Genomic DNA, 16,247 nt, shown 5'->3' with positions numbered 1-16,247 from the left:
CACAGCTGGTGACACCAGACCCATCCAGGAGTGTCCTCCTGGCAGTGCCACCCTGCAGGGCGGGCACAGCTGGTGACACCAGACCCATCCAGGAGTGTCCTCCTGGCAGTGCCACCCTGCAGGTGGGCACAAGGCACAGCTGGTGACACCAGACCCATCCAGGAGTGTCCTCCTGGCAGTGCCACCCTGCAGGGCGGGCACAGGGCACAGCTGGTGACACCACAGCCCCAGCAACGCCGCCCCCGAGGCCTCCCAAGGGACTCCTCCACAAACCCCACACTCACAAAACCAAAAAACCAGAAAAATGGAGACAGGCTGGTGTTTCTAATCCAAAGGTTCTTGTCTTTATTCAAACCAGGGCTCGGCACTGCTCAGTGCCAAACGCACCAAAACCTTTTTTTGCCTGAGGGAAATCCACACGCGGCGCTGCGGGCGCGGCGCTCCCCGAGTGCCTCCGCAGCTCCTGCCCCGGCCCAGCTCTGCCCCCCAGAACAAACAGCAAAATACACTCAGCAGGTTTCTGTCAACTCCCAGAGTTTGGAACCCTCCGCCCCAGCGCTGCCGTGGGGAGGGAGGGAGGGGCTGCAGCTCTTCCCCCCCTGCCTCCGACAGCGCTCACGGAAACCCTGTTTTAAATTAAAAAATAAGCCAGCATACATAGTAGAAAATTTCTCTTAAAAATTTCACAATCTGTAAATGTATATATTTTTTTTTTCTTTTAAACATAAAAGTTTACAATATACGGTAAAACAAAGGCTCAGGAAAAATAATTTCAAAAAAAAGAAACCTGAAGTTTTGAATTAAAGCTGAAGACATTTTTAAAACCCTGTAATTTGAACCAGTGACATTTTCTTTATTTGTGCTGATGGGTTAGAGAAAGGAAAATCTTTAAAAACTGCAGTCCAAACACCCACAGCTCTGCCTTCAGAAGCCATCTGCCCCCACCCGCCCCCGCCCCACGAAAAAAAATTGTTGTTAGGTTTTTTTTCTTCCATCAAGTAATGTGATTGTCACAAGTTCAGAAGTCTGGGATCCCGGGGTTCAGCTGGGCCCAGAGGTCCCTGTGGACAGCACTCCCTGATTGCCAGCCCAGGCTAGCGCCGGTAGGGGTGGAATCCTTGCACGTTGTGGTTCTGTCCCCGGCCGAAGCCGCTGCCGCCGGCCGGGGGGCCGCTGGAGGGCTGCACCGAGGGGCCTCCGTAGGGAGGGGGCTGCTGGCTGGGGTCAGAGAAACCTTGTCCAAACCCGCTCAAGTCTTGCCCGTACCCTGGGGAGGAGGGAAAGGCACAGGGTGAGCTTCAGGAGCAGCCACAGTCCCAAACTGACACCGCTCCCTCCCAGGAACACACCCCGGAACAAGGCCCGGGAGGAGCAGCAGCTCTGGGGTCCTGCAGGGATTTCCCTTCCTCTTCCATTTCCAGAGGAAATGGGCAAAGAGCAGAAGGGAAAGGTGTGCAGGAAGGGGAGCTGTGTCTGGGGTGATCCCAGCCAGGCTGGGATCACAGAAACCTTGTCCAAACCCGCTCAAGTCTTGCCCATACCCTGGGGAGGAGGGAAAGGCACAGGGTGAGCTTCAGGAGCAGCCACAGTCCCACTGCTCCCTCCCAGAAACACACCCTGGGAGGAGCAGCAGCTCCAGGGATTTTCCTTCCTCGAAGAGAAAATGGGCGAAGAGCAGAAGGGAAAGGTCTGCAGGAAGGGGGAGTTGGGTTTGGGGTAATCCCAGCCAAGCTGGGGTCAGAGAAACCTTGTCCAAACCCGCTCAAGTCTTGCCCGTACCCTGGGGAGGAGGGAAAGGCACAGGGTGAGCTTCAGGAGCAGCCACAGTCCCAAACTGACACCGCTCCCTCCCAGGAACAAAACACACCCCGGAGGAGCAGCCGCTCCAGGGATTTTCCTTCCTCTTCCATTTCCAAAGAAAATGGGCAAAGAGCAGAAGGGAAAGGTGTGCAGGAAGGGGGAGCTGTGTTCAGGGTGATCCCAGCCAGGCTGGCAGCTCTGCTCACAGCTCTGGGGTGCTTGGGATCAGTTTGATTTTGATCAGTTTGGGTTTTATTGGCTAAAAGCTGTCAGATCCAGCACAGGTGAGAGATGGAGCTGGGAAGTTTTCATTGAAACCTCTCACACTGAGGATGTACAAATCAGATTTTGGCTTTGCACACTTAAAAATCTTCCTGCACTGAACAGACAATCCTACAATTCCCTTTCAAAACACACATAAATATTGGGACCTGCACCACAGACCACTCTGGAGTGAGCAGAGTTTAGGGACAGGGAGAAAAACAGGGGTTTTCTTTCCAAGAGGAAAGACTGGCTGGAATTCCTGCTACCAACACAAAATTTACAACTAGATGTAAATTAAGACGACTGAGGAATTGAGAAATTTAATTCAAATTCTCATAATTAAATATGACTCTTAATCCTGGCATCAGTGCCAGCCCCTGCTCTGAAAGATGCTATTAAGGCTCCTAATTACCAAGAGCATTTTCTGCAGTGCTGCCTCTCTCTGTGCAGGCTTAGAGCAGGTTTAACTCTCTTAATCCCAAACAAAGTCTCTTAGCACGTCTCCAGCAGTTCAATTTCCAGCTCTGCCTGTCCCTCAGGACTTGCTGGCACTAATGAGCACTAAAACACAGCGAGCTCAGGCTCTGGGAGCTCCAAATGCTGCTCCTGGCATTTGTTCAGACACAGATATGCAGGCACACAGAACTGCAGAGGGGTTGTTTGCCAAGGGGTGAGGCTGGGAGAGGAGAAACAGCCCTGGTGTGGCTGTCCCTGCACACAGAGGTGCAAAGCACAGCTCAGACAGGGCTCGGGTTGTTCAGGGTGAAGGGAAGCCACAGCACAGACCTGCACAGGCACTCAGGGCTCTGTGCCCTCCCTGCGCCTGCTCCAGCCCCTCTGCTGCCCTGGGCTGTGCCAGGTGTGAGGTTTGAGCCCGGATCAAACCCTGCAAACCCGGATCAGTCACCAGGATAAAGCCTGGCCAGGCTGAGGGAGTGAGCAGAGGCAGGCACAGCTCCCTGCGGGGTTTTTCCCCTGGGCTGTGCCAGTTCTGAGGTTTGAGCCCGGATTAAACCCTGCAAACTCGGATCAATCACCAGGATAAAGCCTGGAGAGTGAGCAGAGACAGGCACAGCTCCCTGGGGGTTTCACCCAGCTCAAAGAGCTGCTCTGCCCTGCCCCAAACCCCAACACCCGAGCCCTGCCCTGACACAAACCCCAACACCTGAGCCCTGCCCTGCCCCAAACCCCAACACCTGAGCCCCATCCCTGCCCTGACACAAACCCCAACACCTGAGCCCTGTCCTGCCCCAAACCCCAACACCTGAGCCCCATCCCTGCCCCAAACCCCAACACCTGAGCCCTGCCCTGCCCCAAACCCCAACACCTGAGCCCATCCCTGACACAAACCCCAACACCTGAGCCCATCCCTGCCCTGCCCCAAACCCCAACACCTGAGCCCCATCCCTGCCCTGCCCCAAACCCCAACACCTGAGCCCCATCCCTGCCCCAAACCCCAACACCTGAGCCCTGCCCTGACACAAACCCCAACACCTGAGCCCTGTCCTGCCCCAAACCCCAACACCTGAGCCCATCCCTGGGTCTCACCCTCTCCCCCAGGGAATTCTCAGGTCCCAGGGACCTGCCTGAAGCTCCTCTCCCTCTCAGTCTGACCTTGGGGTGCACACAAAGCTTTGGGGTGTGCCCTGAAGGGTCTGGAGTGACAAACCCATCCCAGTGAGAGCTGAGGGGACTGCAAGGACAAGCCTCGAGAGCGCCCTGCATGGAGGTAATGAGTTTTTAATTGTTTTAAATGACTGTAATTAATTAATTTGATTTTGCAGGGTGAGTGTTGGTGCTGACACTCGTCCCGGGTGCACACACTGAAGGGTTTAGGACACTGCTCAGCATAAACCTTACAGTGCCTTACACTCATTAGGGAACTCTGTGGCTCTTTAAAGCCCACAAGCTTTACACATTTATGCAAATATATGCAAATCAGGGACACTTCCAGGGACGGAGCAGCCACAGCTTCTCTGGGAAACCATTCCAGGGCCTCACCACCCTCACAGTGAGGTTTTCTCTAATATCCAGTCTAAATTTACTCTTTTCCAGATCAAAGCCATTCCCCTTGTCCTGCCACTACAGCTCCAGATGAAGAATTCTCCATCAAATTCTTCTCCATCAGATCCTTCCTAAACTTCCAACACCTCACAAACTCTGGCTCCTCCCTGACTGGAACTGCCTGTGCAGGGATTTGTGTTTTATTCAGAAGGGTCCAACCCACTCTAAAAAGAGTCTGCAAAGAGTCAAGTTCTGGCAGAACAAGAAAAACTTCCTGAGTCACAAGGGTAAAACTATCCGTGAAATCAGCTGTGTAAGAAACAAATAAAACATTTCCAACTCATCAACATGAGAAAATGTTGATGAGTTGGAAAACAAACACATCTCAAAGGCTCATCTTCCTTCAGAGGCTGCTTTACATTGCTGGAACTTTGAGTATTATCTATTTAAATAAATTTTGTGGAATTTTCATCTCATTGCAGGAACTTGAGGCAGCACTGCCACATGGAGAACGTGTTCCAGCAGAGAACAGCCTGAATCCACAGGGCTGTACATGAAAAATTCCCTTCAGGAGTTAAAACTGACCAATTAAAATCCCTTAAAAATAACAGTACAGAGCTCTTTGGAGAGGTGTCTGTAGAGATATTTGGAGAGCACTGCTGAAGAACAGGGCTGAAAGAGCAAGATGAGAATGAGAATTCCCTCTGAGCTCCCTCGGGGAGCAGCAGCAGCAATTTTACTCTGGGGCACAGGCACTTGTGCAGCAATTTCAAAAAGAATTTGTTTTTTTTTTTTTGTAGCACTTCCTGCCTGGTTTAAAACTTGTTAGCTCAGTACCTCAAAGTTACCTACAGAGCACAGCAAAGCTTTGGAGAGAGCTGCAGCTTGGGAGGAATGGGGAAGGGATGGGAAAAGGGAGGAAAAGGCACTGGTTTGGATCCTTACACATGCACTGCCTGTCTCTCCACGCTGCTCTTACTCTTCAAGCCTGTTCTCCAAGGTCTGGAGACACAAAAAAAGTTCTCTACAAGCTCTGTGAAGCTCTTGGAGTGGAAAGTTTTAGCTACAGGTTTGGGGAGAGTGGAAAGCAGGAATTCATCCTGGCAGTGCACGAATCCCTGAAGGTTATTTTACAGCACAAAAGCAACACTTTAGAGCTAAGAAAACTCCCTCTGGCTAGAATAGTGCATGATTTAAGGATGGCTTGAGCTGGTGGGAACATTCCCATCCCGGAGAAGCGCCTGCAGCAGTGCTGGACACAGTTAGGATAAAGGGCAAGAGGATAAATCCCAGCAGTTACTCACCAAACTGACTGTAAGGGAATTCTGGCTGAGCAGTCGGGGGTTTGCTCATGTCCTGAGTTGCCTGAGATGGAGGTGGTGGAGGAGGAAAAGCGAGCGGAGCTGCCCCCGGAGTGGCAGGAGGAGGGGGGACTCCAGGGGGGGCAAACTGGTCAGGTGGAGGAGGTGGAGCACCATAACCAAAACCTGCAGGGACACAACAGGTGAGCATTGACAGCCTGCTTGGCTTTAGAGAGAAAACAATTTAAACACAACATTTTAAGGCTACTAAACCCCAGGAGTTTGTGACCAGTGGCTGCAGAGATTCACCTCGAAAATTGGCTCAAAGATCTCAGCACCTCACCTTGCACAGGTGGCAGAAATGTCACAGAAAAGGCAGAGGCTGCAGCAGGCAGCACAGAGGAAGGGATAAAACACAACTGGGGGCCAAACTCTGAGCTCACAGACAGCAGAAATGAGGAGGAAGCTGTATTGTCCAAGATTTTAGGAGGAAAAAGTATCTCCAGATACTGGGTGCTCTTTTCCATCTTCTTCTTTAAACCAGGTTTGTGACAAACTTTTGAAAGGTAGGTGCTAAAATCCTATTTGTAATTCCAGCCCCAGTTATGACCTTAATTCCTTAAGCTCCTCCAAAAAGCCCTGACTGTGTTTGGCCCAGGTCACCAGCAGTGAGCTCTGAGTTTTCTCTCAGATGTCCTAACAAAGGTGCACAATGTATCTAAAATTTATTTAGCAACACAGATTTAAACTAGAGAATAGAAATGATTACTATATCCAAGAATAAAATAATAAATATAGTTAATTATAGCTCGGAATATATAATCTAGGAAAAGTCATTAAGGATAGGTGGAACATAGGGGGAACACAGGAGCTCCAAGTTTTCTCTCAGATGTCCTAACAAAGGTACACAATGTATCTAAATTTATTTAGCAACACAGATTTAAACTAGAGAATAGAAATGATTACTATATCCAAGAATAAAATAATCCAAGGAAAAATAATAAATATAGTTAATTATAGCTCAGAATATATAATCTAGGAAAAGTCATTAAGGATAGGTGGAACATAGGGGGAACACAGGAGCTCCAAGTTTTCTCTCAGATGTCCTAACAAAGGTACACAATGTATCTAAATTTATTTAGCAACACAGATTTAAACTAGAGAATAGAAATGACTATTGTATCCAAGAATAAAATAATCCAAGGAAAAATAATAAATATAGTTAATAATAGCTTGGAATATATAATCTAGGAAAAGTCATTAAGGATAGGTGGAACACAGGGGGAACACAGGAGCTCCAAGTTTTCTCTCAGATGTCCTAACAAAGGTGCACAATGTATCTAAAATTTATTTAGCAACACAGATTTAAACTAGAGAATAGAAATGACTATTGTATCCAAGAATAAAATAATCCAAGGAAAAATAATAAATATAGTTAATAATAGCTTGGAATATATAATCTAGGAAAAATAATTAAGGATAGGTGGAACACGGGGGAAATCAAAGTCCAGGAAACAACGAGGAAAAGCTGAATTTGGGGTCACTTACTAAATGGTGGAGGGGTGCCATAGCCCTGTGGGAATCCTTGTGGAGGCGGGAATCCCCCGGGAGGTGTGGAGACGATGTATGAGGTAAATGGTGGTGGTGGGGGAGGAGCTCCTCTGCCTGGAGGAGGGGGTCCATATCCACCTGCAAAAGGAAGAAAAACCCAAAATACTGAAGCAGATGAATGCCAAGGAGCTGCTGCTGGAATCAGCCTCCTCTAGATGGGGTGAGGATTGCAAACACAGGTTCAGCCTTCTACGAATCCTCACTTTGGGAAATATTTGTCCTCCAAGTATCCCCACTGTAAATAATTGCAGTTTAGCATGTAATCCCTCGAGAACAAATGAATGTGGCTGCAACAGCAGGATGTGTGTCAGCTCCCATTACTGAGCTGCTAAGAATTCACTGTCTTCCCCTCTGTTCCTCCAGGACAAATTCAATCAAGCTTTTAAATGTAGGTTAAATCCTACAGAAAGCCACAAATCGCTGTGAACGCTCAAAGAAGCTGCGCCCGTGCTCGGAAGGATTTTTTTCCTTTCAGAATTGGTGCCATATAATGTACTTACCAATTGCCTGTCCAGCTGGCACCCACATCCCTACAACAGAACAAAAAAAGAGCCTCAGACATCAGAAAAGCTGCGCACTCCGGAGCAGGGATGATGCAAGAGGAGGGATTTGGCTCTGGAGTAGACTGGGTATCCTCCCCGTGTCCCTCTCAGAGCTATTTTTATGGCCCAAGCAACATCGTGGGGCTATTTCTGAATGTGCAATTCTGGAAAGACTCTGAATCATTCAGCAAATTCAGGAGAGACAGCAGTTCCCAACCCCAAATCAGATGGAGCATTTGAGAGCTGCCACATACCAAGTGCAAGAAACTACAGCATTTCAGAGAACAAAAACCCAGAAAACCCCAGCAGACTACACATCCAAGGGATTCTTAATTTACTACCGGGTTTATCCGAGTTATTTTTGCAGTTTTTGAAGCATTAATAAAAAGCCTTTCCCATCCCTTGCGCAGTGCTGAGATTGAAGGCTAAATCTCCTGTCTGTTCTGACATTAATCTTTTCAGGAGATCAGATATCATTTTCCCTACTAATCACTGCATGGAAAATAATGGGAGTTCCTCAGTTTGCAGATTAGCACATCTGTGCACAATGTCAACCCTGGGCTGCAGCTTTCAAGTTAATCAGCACCGTGGGGAAAGGAGCAATCCCAGTGCTGCATTTCCATCCTTCGGAGCAGGGATGGAGCAGCCACACTCCCTGCAGCCCCCCAGGTGAACATTGCTCATCTCTCAGAGCTGGCAAGTCACAGCAACTCAATTATCCCTCTGCATTTCTCCACAAGTTATCAAAATTGTCTTTGGATGAACTCAGCGTGTTTATCCTGCCTATGGAATCTCAGGGGGGTTGCAGGCATCGAGCTCGGGCTGCTGCCGAGCCCTGCAGGGCTCCTGGTGTGCTCTGAGTGCTCCCTGCACCACAGCTCCTGCTGCTTTCCCAGGCAATAAAACTGAAAGGCAAGGCCATGCATCTCCCCCTCATCCCTTTCAGATTTTCCTGAGAACTTCCTTTGAAACTCAGCCTTGAAAAGCCGTATTTCAACCCAATTTGTCAAATCTGGGGTGTTGTGCAGAGCTCACTGCACAGCTGCAGTCACACCTGGAGCCTTCCCAAGCCCTGAAAATTCCCTGTGCAATTGGGAGCTTCAAATCCATGGGGATTCCACGTGGGGAGAGGCAGCTCCAAAGGGAGCAGGTGAAGCACACCTGGGATATTTCCAGACCTGGGCAGGAGGTGAAGCACACCCAGGACACCTCCAGACCTGGGGAGCAGGTGAAGCACACCTGGGACACCTCCAGACCTGGGGAGCAGGTGAAGCACACCTGGGACACCTCCAGACCTGGGGAGCAGGTGAAGCACACCTGGGATATTTCCAGACCTGGGGAGCAGCAGGTGAAGCACACCTGGGACACCTCCAGACCTGGGGAGGAGGTGAAGCACACCTGGGACACCTCCAGACCTGGGGAGCAGGTGAAGCACACCTGAGACACTTCCAGACCTGGGGAGCAGGTGAAGCACACCTGGGACACCTCCAGACCTGGGGAGCAGGTGAAGCACACCCAGGACACCTCCAGACCTGGGGAGCAGGTGAAGCACACCTGGGACACCTCCAGACCTGGGGAGCAGGTGAAGCACACCTGGGATATTTCCAGACCTGGGGAGGAGGTGAAGCACACCCGAGACACCTCCAGACCTGGGGAGCAGGTGAAGCACACCCGGCACACTTCCAGATCTGACACAAACAAAACAGATTTTTGGGAAAAGCAGTGCAGAAACCTCGGTAAGAACTGTGGGGGTGGGAATTCACCCCTGCTATCAAACAGATAAAGCTGCAAACACCGCCTAGGCCAGAACACAGTGAGCTGGGGGTGTGAGGGCAGTACCTTGGGGGCCGTATCCCTGCTGCCAGGTGGGAGGAGGCTGCCCTGCCCAGCCGTTGGCAGCGCTTGGCATGATCCTGCTCCCCCACTGGCTGGCCCCTGGTGGCCCCGGAGTCTGGCTCTTGCTGTCCCGAGGCTCAGCACGTTTCACCTCCACCTGGACAAAGAGAGGCGGCGCTCAGCGGGGCGGCGGCGGCCCCGCGCCCCCCGGCCCCGCACACACACCCGCAGTTAACGCTTAAGGCTACACTTAGCATCTTATGACTTATGTCTAAGTACTTAATGATTAAAACTTAAAGGCCAGTAATTTAACAATGTTTCTCAGGTACAGTGTAGGTGATGGTAAGGCATTACGAGTCCTACTGTCGAGGGATTCCGAGAAAAGCAGCCTAAAAATCGCTTCGGTCTCGTTGGCTTGAATCTTAAAACAGCAGTACCCTCTTACAGCAGCTCTGCACTGCAAACAGCACAATCATGGACATTAAGGACAGACTGATTTCATGTTCAAGGCAGGAGATATGAAGATGATGTTTTCAGTTAAAAAAACCAGAATTTTGAGTGAAGAGGCTGCTCTGAAAAAGGGTACTAATGCTTTAACCAAACATGTTTGGGGTCCGTTTGGAAGTGACACTTTAACCCACCCCAGCTAACTGCAATTTCAGCTCTGCTCATACCTGAGAAACACACATTTTTTTTGTATCTTTTTTTTGTATTGTTGTCTTTTTTTTTTTTTTTTTAACTTAAGATTTTATTTAAATGTCTAATGGAAGATAAAGACTTACCTTCCCCAGGCTAACGCTTAAAGAATCTCAGTTAACTCAAACAATGTCAGAGGGAATGGATGTGATAAGAGAATCTTACATTACATCTAACAAAAAAGTAAACAAACATGCAAGTAATAAAAATGGACAGTTGAGTCAATAAGAAGCAAATCTTCATACTGTGTTAAGTCAGTGACAAAACCCCTCCTGTTTTAAAAATTAGTAACCACAGTGCTTAACTTATTTCATTCCAAGATAAAATGTCCTAGTGTTCCCAGCCATGGAATAAGTGCATTTGACCTACTTAAAATAAGCTGCACATTCAACATAAACCTCTCAAAAAAAATCCAGTTCTGATTTAATGAAACCCTCTCAGCACTCGCTGAATTCGAGGCTTTTTTTTTTTCTCATTTCATGATTAATTTTAATGGGTGCCAGAGTACAAAGAAAATAATTCTCAATCATCAATGGGCCTGAGTAGTATGGAAAATAAAGTATTCAGAATTCTTCCTGCCGTGTCTTAAAAGCCATTCATGTCGGAGAACAAACAGGAAACAGGCACAAGGCAAGGACAAAGCCCCTCACACCCCCCTTGCCAATGCCCCAAGGACATGAGACATGACAGTAACCAAATCTCTGTCAGCTCAAGGCCCTTCCAGAGAGGAACCAAGGGAATTTTTCAAAGGACTCAAATTAATGAGTCTTAACACATTTGCCTTGAGGGAATTCGGTTATTGCTTACAAAAGCAGAGGCCTTCTTGCAATTTTAATTTCACCCCCCTCCCTTTTCAACAACATATGGATTCATTTCAGCAATACCTTTTTAATTACCAAAAAGACAGAAATACCATTTTTAAAGCAGGCATGATTAGGCAGTGAAGGAGAGAGCAGGGGATCTGGAGCTCATTAATCCTGGTGGAAGAATCCCATTAATTTTTCAGTGCACACTTGGAAGCGGGGAACTGCCAAAGTGAGGACTGAAAATTCCCTGTGCAATAGGGAGGCTCGAATTTCACACCTGCAGCTCTGTTACTCTGAGCTAAAAATCCCTGAATCCTGCTTTTTGTGGTCACTGAAAGGGGGGGAAAACAGGCAAAAATCAAATATTTCAGTTTGGAATTGGGTTTGTTTGGGGAACACTGAGGACTCCGAGTCCCAGCGCGGTGTCCCAAAGCCAGCAGCACTGAGGTGACACCTGCAGGCTCCCCCTGGGCTCTCCACCCTCTCCCAGCACCTCGTGGGTGTTTATTTAAACATTTAGTTTAAAATCTGGATCTATCCTAAAGCTGTGCAAGGACTTAAATTTACCAGAATTTCCTATGGTTCATTTTCCTCTAAATCACTTTTTTCTCTCTATATAAAACTTGGGTGTCCTGCAACAATTTCTTTTGCTTTTAGGTTGTTTTTTTTCTTTTTTTCCACAGTTGCTCCCATTTTAGGGCTCGCTGAAGGCAATTCCAAGGGCAGATCAGGGAATTGGGGGGACACAGGCGATCCTTGCACAGCCCTGTGTGATTTGCTGCTCACACCAGGAACCAAGAACTGATGTTCTGGATCCCCCCAGCACCTTCCTTTATTCCATTTTCAGGAAAACCACCCTGCCCTCCACCCCAAAACAAATTCAGAGGAATTATTACACTGCAAAATGAACCAGAACTGCACTGATGTGCAGAGTGTGGCCCCTGCTAGCTAAGGAAAGGCTTTTGAAATATCACCACGTAAAAGACTTTAAAGACAATTAAAAGCTCAAACAAAATGCAATAATTTAAGGATTGTGAGAACCTTCTGCGTCTCCCTGAACCCCCTGACTCTAAGTTTATCAGATTTAACATTTAGTTTAAAATAGGATATATCCTGAAGCTGTGCAAGGACTTAAATTTACCAGAATTTCCTGTGGTTCATTTTTCTTTAAATCCCTCTTTTCTCTCTATATAAAACTTGGGTGTCCTGCAACAATTTCTTTTGCTTTTAGGTTTGTTGTTTCTTTTTTTTTTTTTCCACAGGTAAAAGCATGTTCCTTGCTGAGTAACATCAAAGGAGCCTAAAAAATCCCTCCCTATCCAAGCCCCGTTTGCTGACAACACAGTATGAAGATGAAACAACCAGAGGTCACTTAACTGCATTGTGGTTAAATACTATATAGAGTACGTGGGTTGGTATCAAAGTTTCACAGTAAGTGACCCAATTTTTTAAAAAACCAATCCTTCAGGATGTTTTTTTTTTCCTCCCTTTTTTCTTTTAAAGTTTAAGATTATATAAAGCAGATTGTCTGCCACCACCTCGAGATTTGAGCATCGAGTACACATCTGAAGGAGTGGTATCTTAAACCAAGCCTTGAACAACTCGGATTTCACTGGGATTCTGCTTTTCCAACGGCTGGAATTCACTGATTCCTTTCCCTGCACCACAGCAGTGCTCACAGCAGAGGCAGCGAGCACCAGTTCATCCCAGTGACGCCAATCCCAGTTTATCTGCTCAGCCAGAGCAGCCCCCAGGTCTGTACAAACAAGGCCTCACCCCAAGCAGAGCCCACAGCCTGAATCCTCAGGCTTCCAAACCCTCCCTTCCCCAGGCTGCCCCCATCTCACCTCCCCTTCTCCAGCAAACTCAGACTTTCCCCACCTCCGTGGATAAATTTGAATTTGGACTGCTGCGCCCTCCCATCACCCTTAAAGCTGGATTCCCCAGTGAAATCGTTCGTTGCCCAAGACTTGGTTCTTTCTTAAGGTAAAATAAAACTACAACTACACACTTTTTTGCCCATGATGTCGTGAAAATGCATGTTGACAGCCTGGTCCACTGATTGTTCGTCCTCGAAAGTAATAAATCCAAAACCTAGCCAACGACGAAGAGTGAATCAAGGTAGCAGGGTGTTGTGACACAAAACAGGATGATGAACAGTATTAGGGGCAGACCAAGGGTTCAAGCAGGGGTTTCAGATAACGACACTTGTGTTCAATTGGCATAAAAACTCTGAGGAAATTGCAATGGATACTTCCTGTGAAGAGGCTTTAGTGCCTCATCTCGATTGCGTGCATGCAGCTTCGAACTGAGCTCGTTAACCGGCTTTTAATTTGATTTTATTCCTCATCCACCTACCAGGAAATGGAAAAAAACTGCTAAAATCAAAATATTTGTGGGACAGCAGATTGAAGTCAAGCAACTTTGCTGCTCCTCCCTTTGATTCAGCCTAGTTTCCCAAGGAAAACCTATCAGATATCCCTGTTCCCCAAAGCTGCAAAGCAACTTGCTCCCAATCCCTTAGCCCAGCTTCCAGTTAGGGAATATTTTCCGTGGAAAATAAGAGAGTTAGTTTTGAAATGTAGCTGTTAAAGCATGAGGAATTTTACCACTCCATGGATGAATGAGAAGCTTCAGGAACTAACAACCTACATCAGAGGTTCTCAAGTTTTCCACACCTTGGAGGAAAAGCAGGGAACGGGTGTTACTCCTTCCCAACACAACCCCCTGCGAGGTGCTGCTCACACACAACGTGGCCTTGCTGCCACGTCCTGAATCTGTTTAATTTCTTGTATTTCCTGCTGGTTTCCTTTTGAAAATCCACACAAATCCCCACTCCTTTCTGCCCCCAACGATGGGCGGCTCATTCCCTTCCCCCTGAGCACAGCCCTGGCTGCTGGCAGCTCGGAGAAAACTCTGGGGAAGGAGGCAAAGCTCCCCCTTTTGGAGGTGACTCTGAGAACCTCTGCACGCAGGTTGTAGCTGCTGACACAGCCGAGAGAGTGGCAAAATAGTGGTTAATCCCCAGGACACGGCGGCTGCTTCATGCCATCACCCCCTGGCTGCTGGTGGGGACAACCCAGGGCAGGGAGGGACACATGCAGTACAGGAGTTGTGCCATTCTTTGGATCAGCTACGGAGAGGGGGAAAGGGGGGAGAGCAGTAAAAAATTAGAAAAGAAACCCGAGGTGCGGCGTGGGAAGCGTTTATGGAACATGGATGCGGTTCTGCTTTTCTGAAACCCAAGATTTCCCCCTTGGTTTGCGTTTTGCTTTGCAGCTAGTGCTGACAGCAGCCAAATCTTGCTCTAAAGCGTTACAGAATACAGGATCTAGCACAGGAATGTCTCTCCACGCTTATCCAACTGCGTTGGGTAAGCCCAAAGAGGCCTAGTGTAGAGAAAGTTTATATATATATATATATATATAAAAATACACAAAGATACAGGCCAAAATAGATTCCAGCAGGTCAAATTCTGCTGTCAGCAACAAGAGCAAAAGACATCACTAAAATAAACTGAAAATAAAAAGGAAAAAACTTGGCATTTCCCACACACAAGAGACTGGCAGTATAAACGAAGTTTTGTGGAGCTGTGATGAAAGCAGCCTCGAAGCTGAGGGCAGCATTTCATCACAATATATTTGTCTGAGTTAACCAGAAATCCGAGTGTTGGAGCCAAAGGAAAAGTGTTTGTATTTAAATCACGTTTGGTGTTCCAGCCTTTGTCTAAAAAAGAGATGGGGAAGAAAAACAATGGGGTCCATCTGAATGTGAAGGTTGTTGTTAAATTTGATTCCAAAGCTAAAGGAGGGGGATGGATTGTGGGATGAGGATGGAGGGGTGGAACAGAGAGAGCAAGAGGTCGCTGAGGAAATAAATTTTAAAACGGGGATTTAAAAGGGTCAGACAGCACAAGATAAGGAAGAGTGAAGAAATCAGAGTAGAGGTGAAGTTTTTTTGAGCAGAAGTGATGAAACCCACCACCTGCAGCTTCAGTTTCTGGAGGACAGGGCTCTGTAAGGGCTGGAGAAATGAACTGCACCCAGCAGGAATCCAAGAGCACCAGAGCACAGTGACAGCTCTGCAGCCACGGGAGGAGGGGAACAGACACAGCCAGAACCTGGAAATGCCTCCCTGGCTGCTGGCTTGGCCAAGAACAGGACCCAGGGGAGGCTGGGACTGCCCCAAAGCCACTTTGCTCCTCAGAAGTGTGACACGGCTGTGCTGGGGCTGGGGAAGAGCCTGGATGAGGCAGAGCAGGCAGGACTGGGAGGAAGCAAAGCTCAGGGGGATACCTGACCCCAGCCAGCTCCTCAAGGACATCACCTGAGAGTTTGGTGCCTCCTGAGGAGCTGGAGGTGGATGGGTTCTCCTACAGGGATCATTTTTCCTCCTCCTACCACTAAACCAAGGTGCACTTCCAAAGGAAGGGTGGTAAAGTGAATGGGAAAAGGCAAAATTCAGAAGAGTGTGAGGAGGGATGGCACTGAAGTGGCCTCTGGAATTTTATAAATAGTCATTAAAAGGATAAGGGGACACAGCAGCAAGAGAACACAGAGAGAAGTCAAGAGAAAATGTGTTCTGGGATGCACAACCAGGAGTTCCCAACACAAACTCGAAGAATTTTTCCTAGCACCCTCCAGGGACTGCCAAGGCCATTTTGGGAGATGACTGTTAGTCAGCACACTAAAAAAAGCCTGGAACAGCACAGAAAGGAAAGGCAGAGAGACAGGATTCAAGAAGTGCTCAAGAAGTCTGATGAATTAGGGGAGGAATTCTTCTGTGGGCAGAGACACGACCCTTCCCCACCTGGCACTTGTGCTTTGCACCCCAAGCCCTCCTTTGCCTGTTTTTAGTAAGCTTGAAGCAGAGAAGCCATTAATTGAGACAGGATTAATCCAGAGCAGGCATGATGTTGAAGCACCTTTTGCACAGAGGCTGCAAGGCTGGGATTAAATATTGCAAAGATAGAGATGATACAGAAATTACTGAAATATTTCAGAACTTCAGCCCCAAATCACATTCGGATGCCTTTGTCTCCTCTACCCAAAACCAGCTGCTCTAGAGCACTGAAACAGATGAATTTATGTGCTGCTTAAATCAAAGGTATCTGTTGGAAGAAGATTAGGATAGCTAAAGCAAGAAAACAAAAAAAAAACAAATATATTGAAACTTCGTTTACACTCCAATAAAAGACAAAGCCCGTCCCTCCTCTGACTGCGGAACTGGCCTGTACCTCTGTGATAAATTATCACCTAGAGAGAAGAAATCTAAAGAGATATCGTTAATCACAGTCAAACAATTCACAGAGAGAAAAGAAACAAAAAAAGAACTTACTTAACATTACCATACTTTACTATGAAACACTTAAATATGTCACTAAGGAT

General features: G+C 47.7%; 1 protein-coding gene across 4 annotated transcripts in view; it reads right to left on the bottom strand.

The window, feature by feature from the left end:
• Window positions 1–316: 316 nt before the first annotated feature.
• Window positions 317–16,247, bottom strand: part of DAZAP1 (DAZ associated protein 1) — a 26,452-nt gene continuing 10,521 nt past the window's right edge. For 2 of the 4 annotated variants that reach the window (XM_063403328.1, XM_063403330.1), the window contains exons 7-12: window positions 12,872–12,954; window positions 9,362–9,515; window positions 7,481–7,510; window positions 6,918–7,058; window positions 5,373–5,555; window positions 317–1,267 (exon numbers count right to left, since the gene is read on the bottom strand). In XM_063403328.1, the coding sequence (XP_063259398.1) occupies window positions 1,095–1,267; window positions 5,373–5,555; window positions 6,918–7,058; window positions 7,481–7,510; window positions 9,362–9,515; window positions 12,872–12,954 (764 nt within the window). In that variant the 3' untranslated portion in view covers window positions 317–1,094. The other 2 variants (XM_063403327.1, XM_063403326.1) reach the window with 2 other exon arrangements.

Source organism: Prinia subflava, chromosome 8, assembly GCF_021018805.1.
Source record: "Prinia subflava isolate CZ2003 ecotype Zambia chromosome 8, Cam_Psub_1.2, whole genome shotgun sequence".
Classification (NCBI taxonomy): domain Eukaryota; kingdom Metazoa; phylum Chordata; class Aves; order Passeriformes; family Cisticolidae; genus Prinia; species Prinia subflava.
This window is presented reverse-complemented; position numbering and strand designations above follow the sequence as displayed.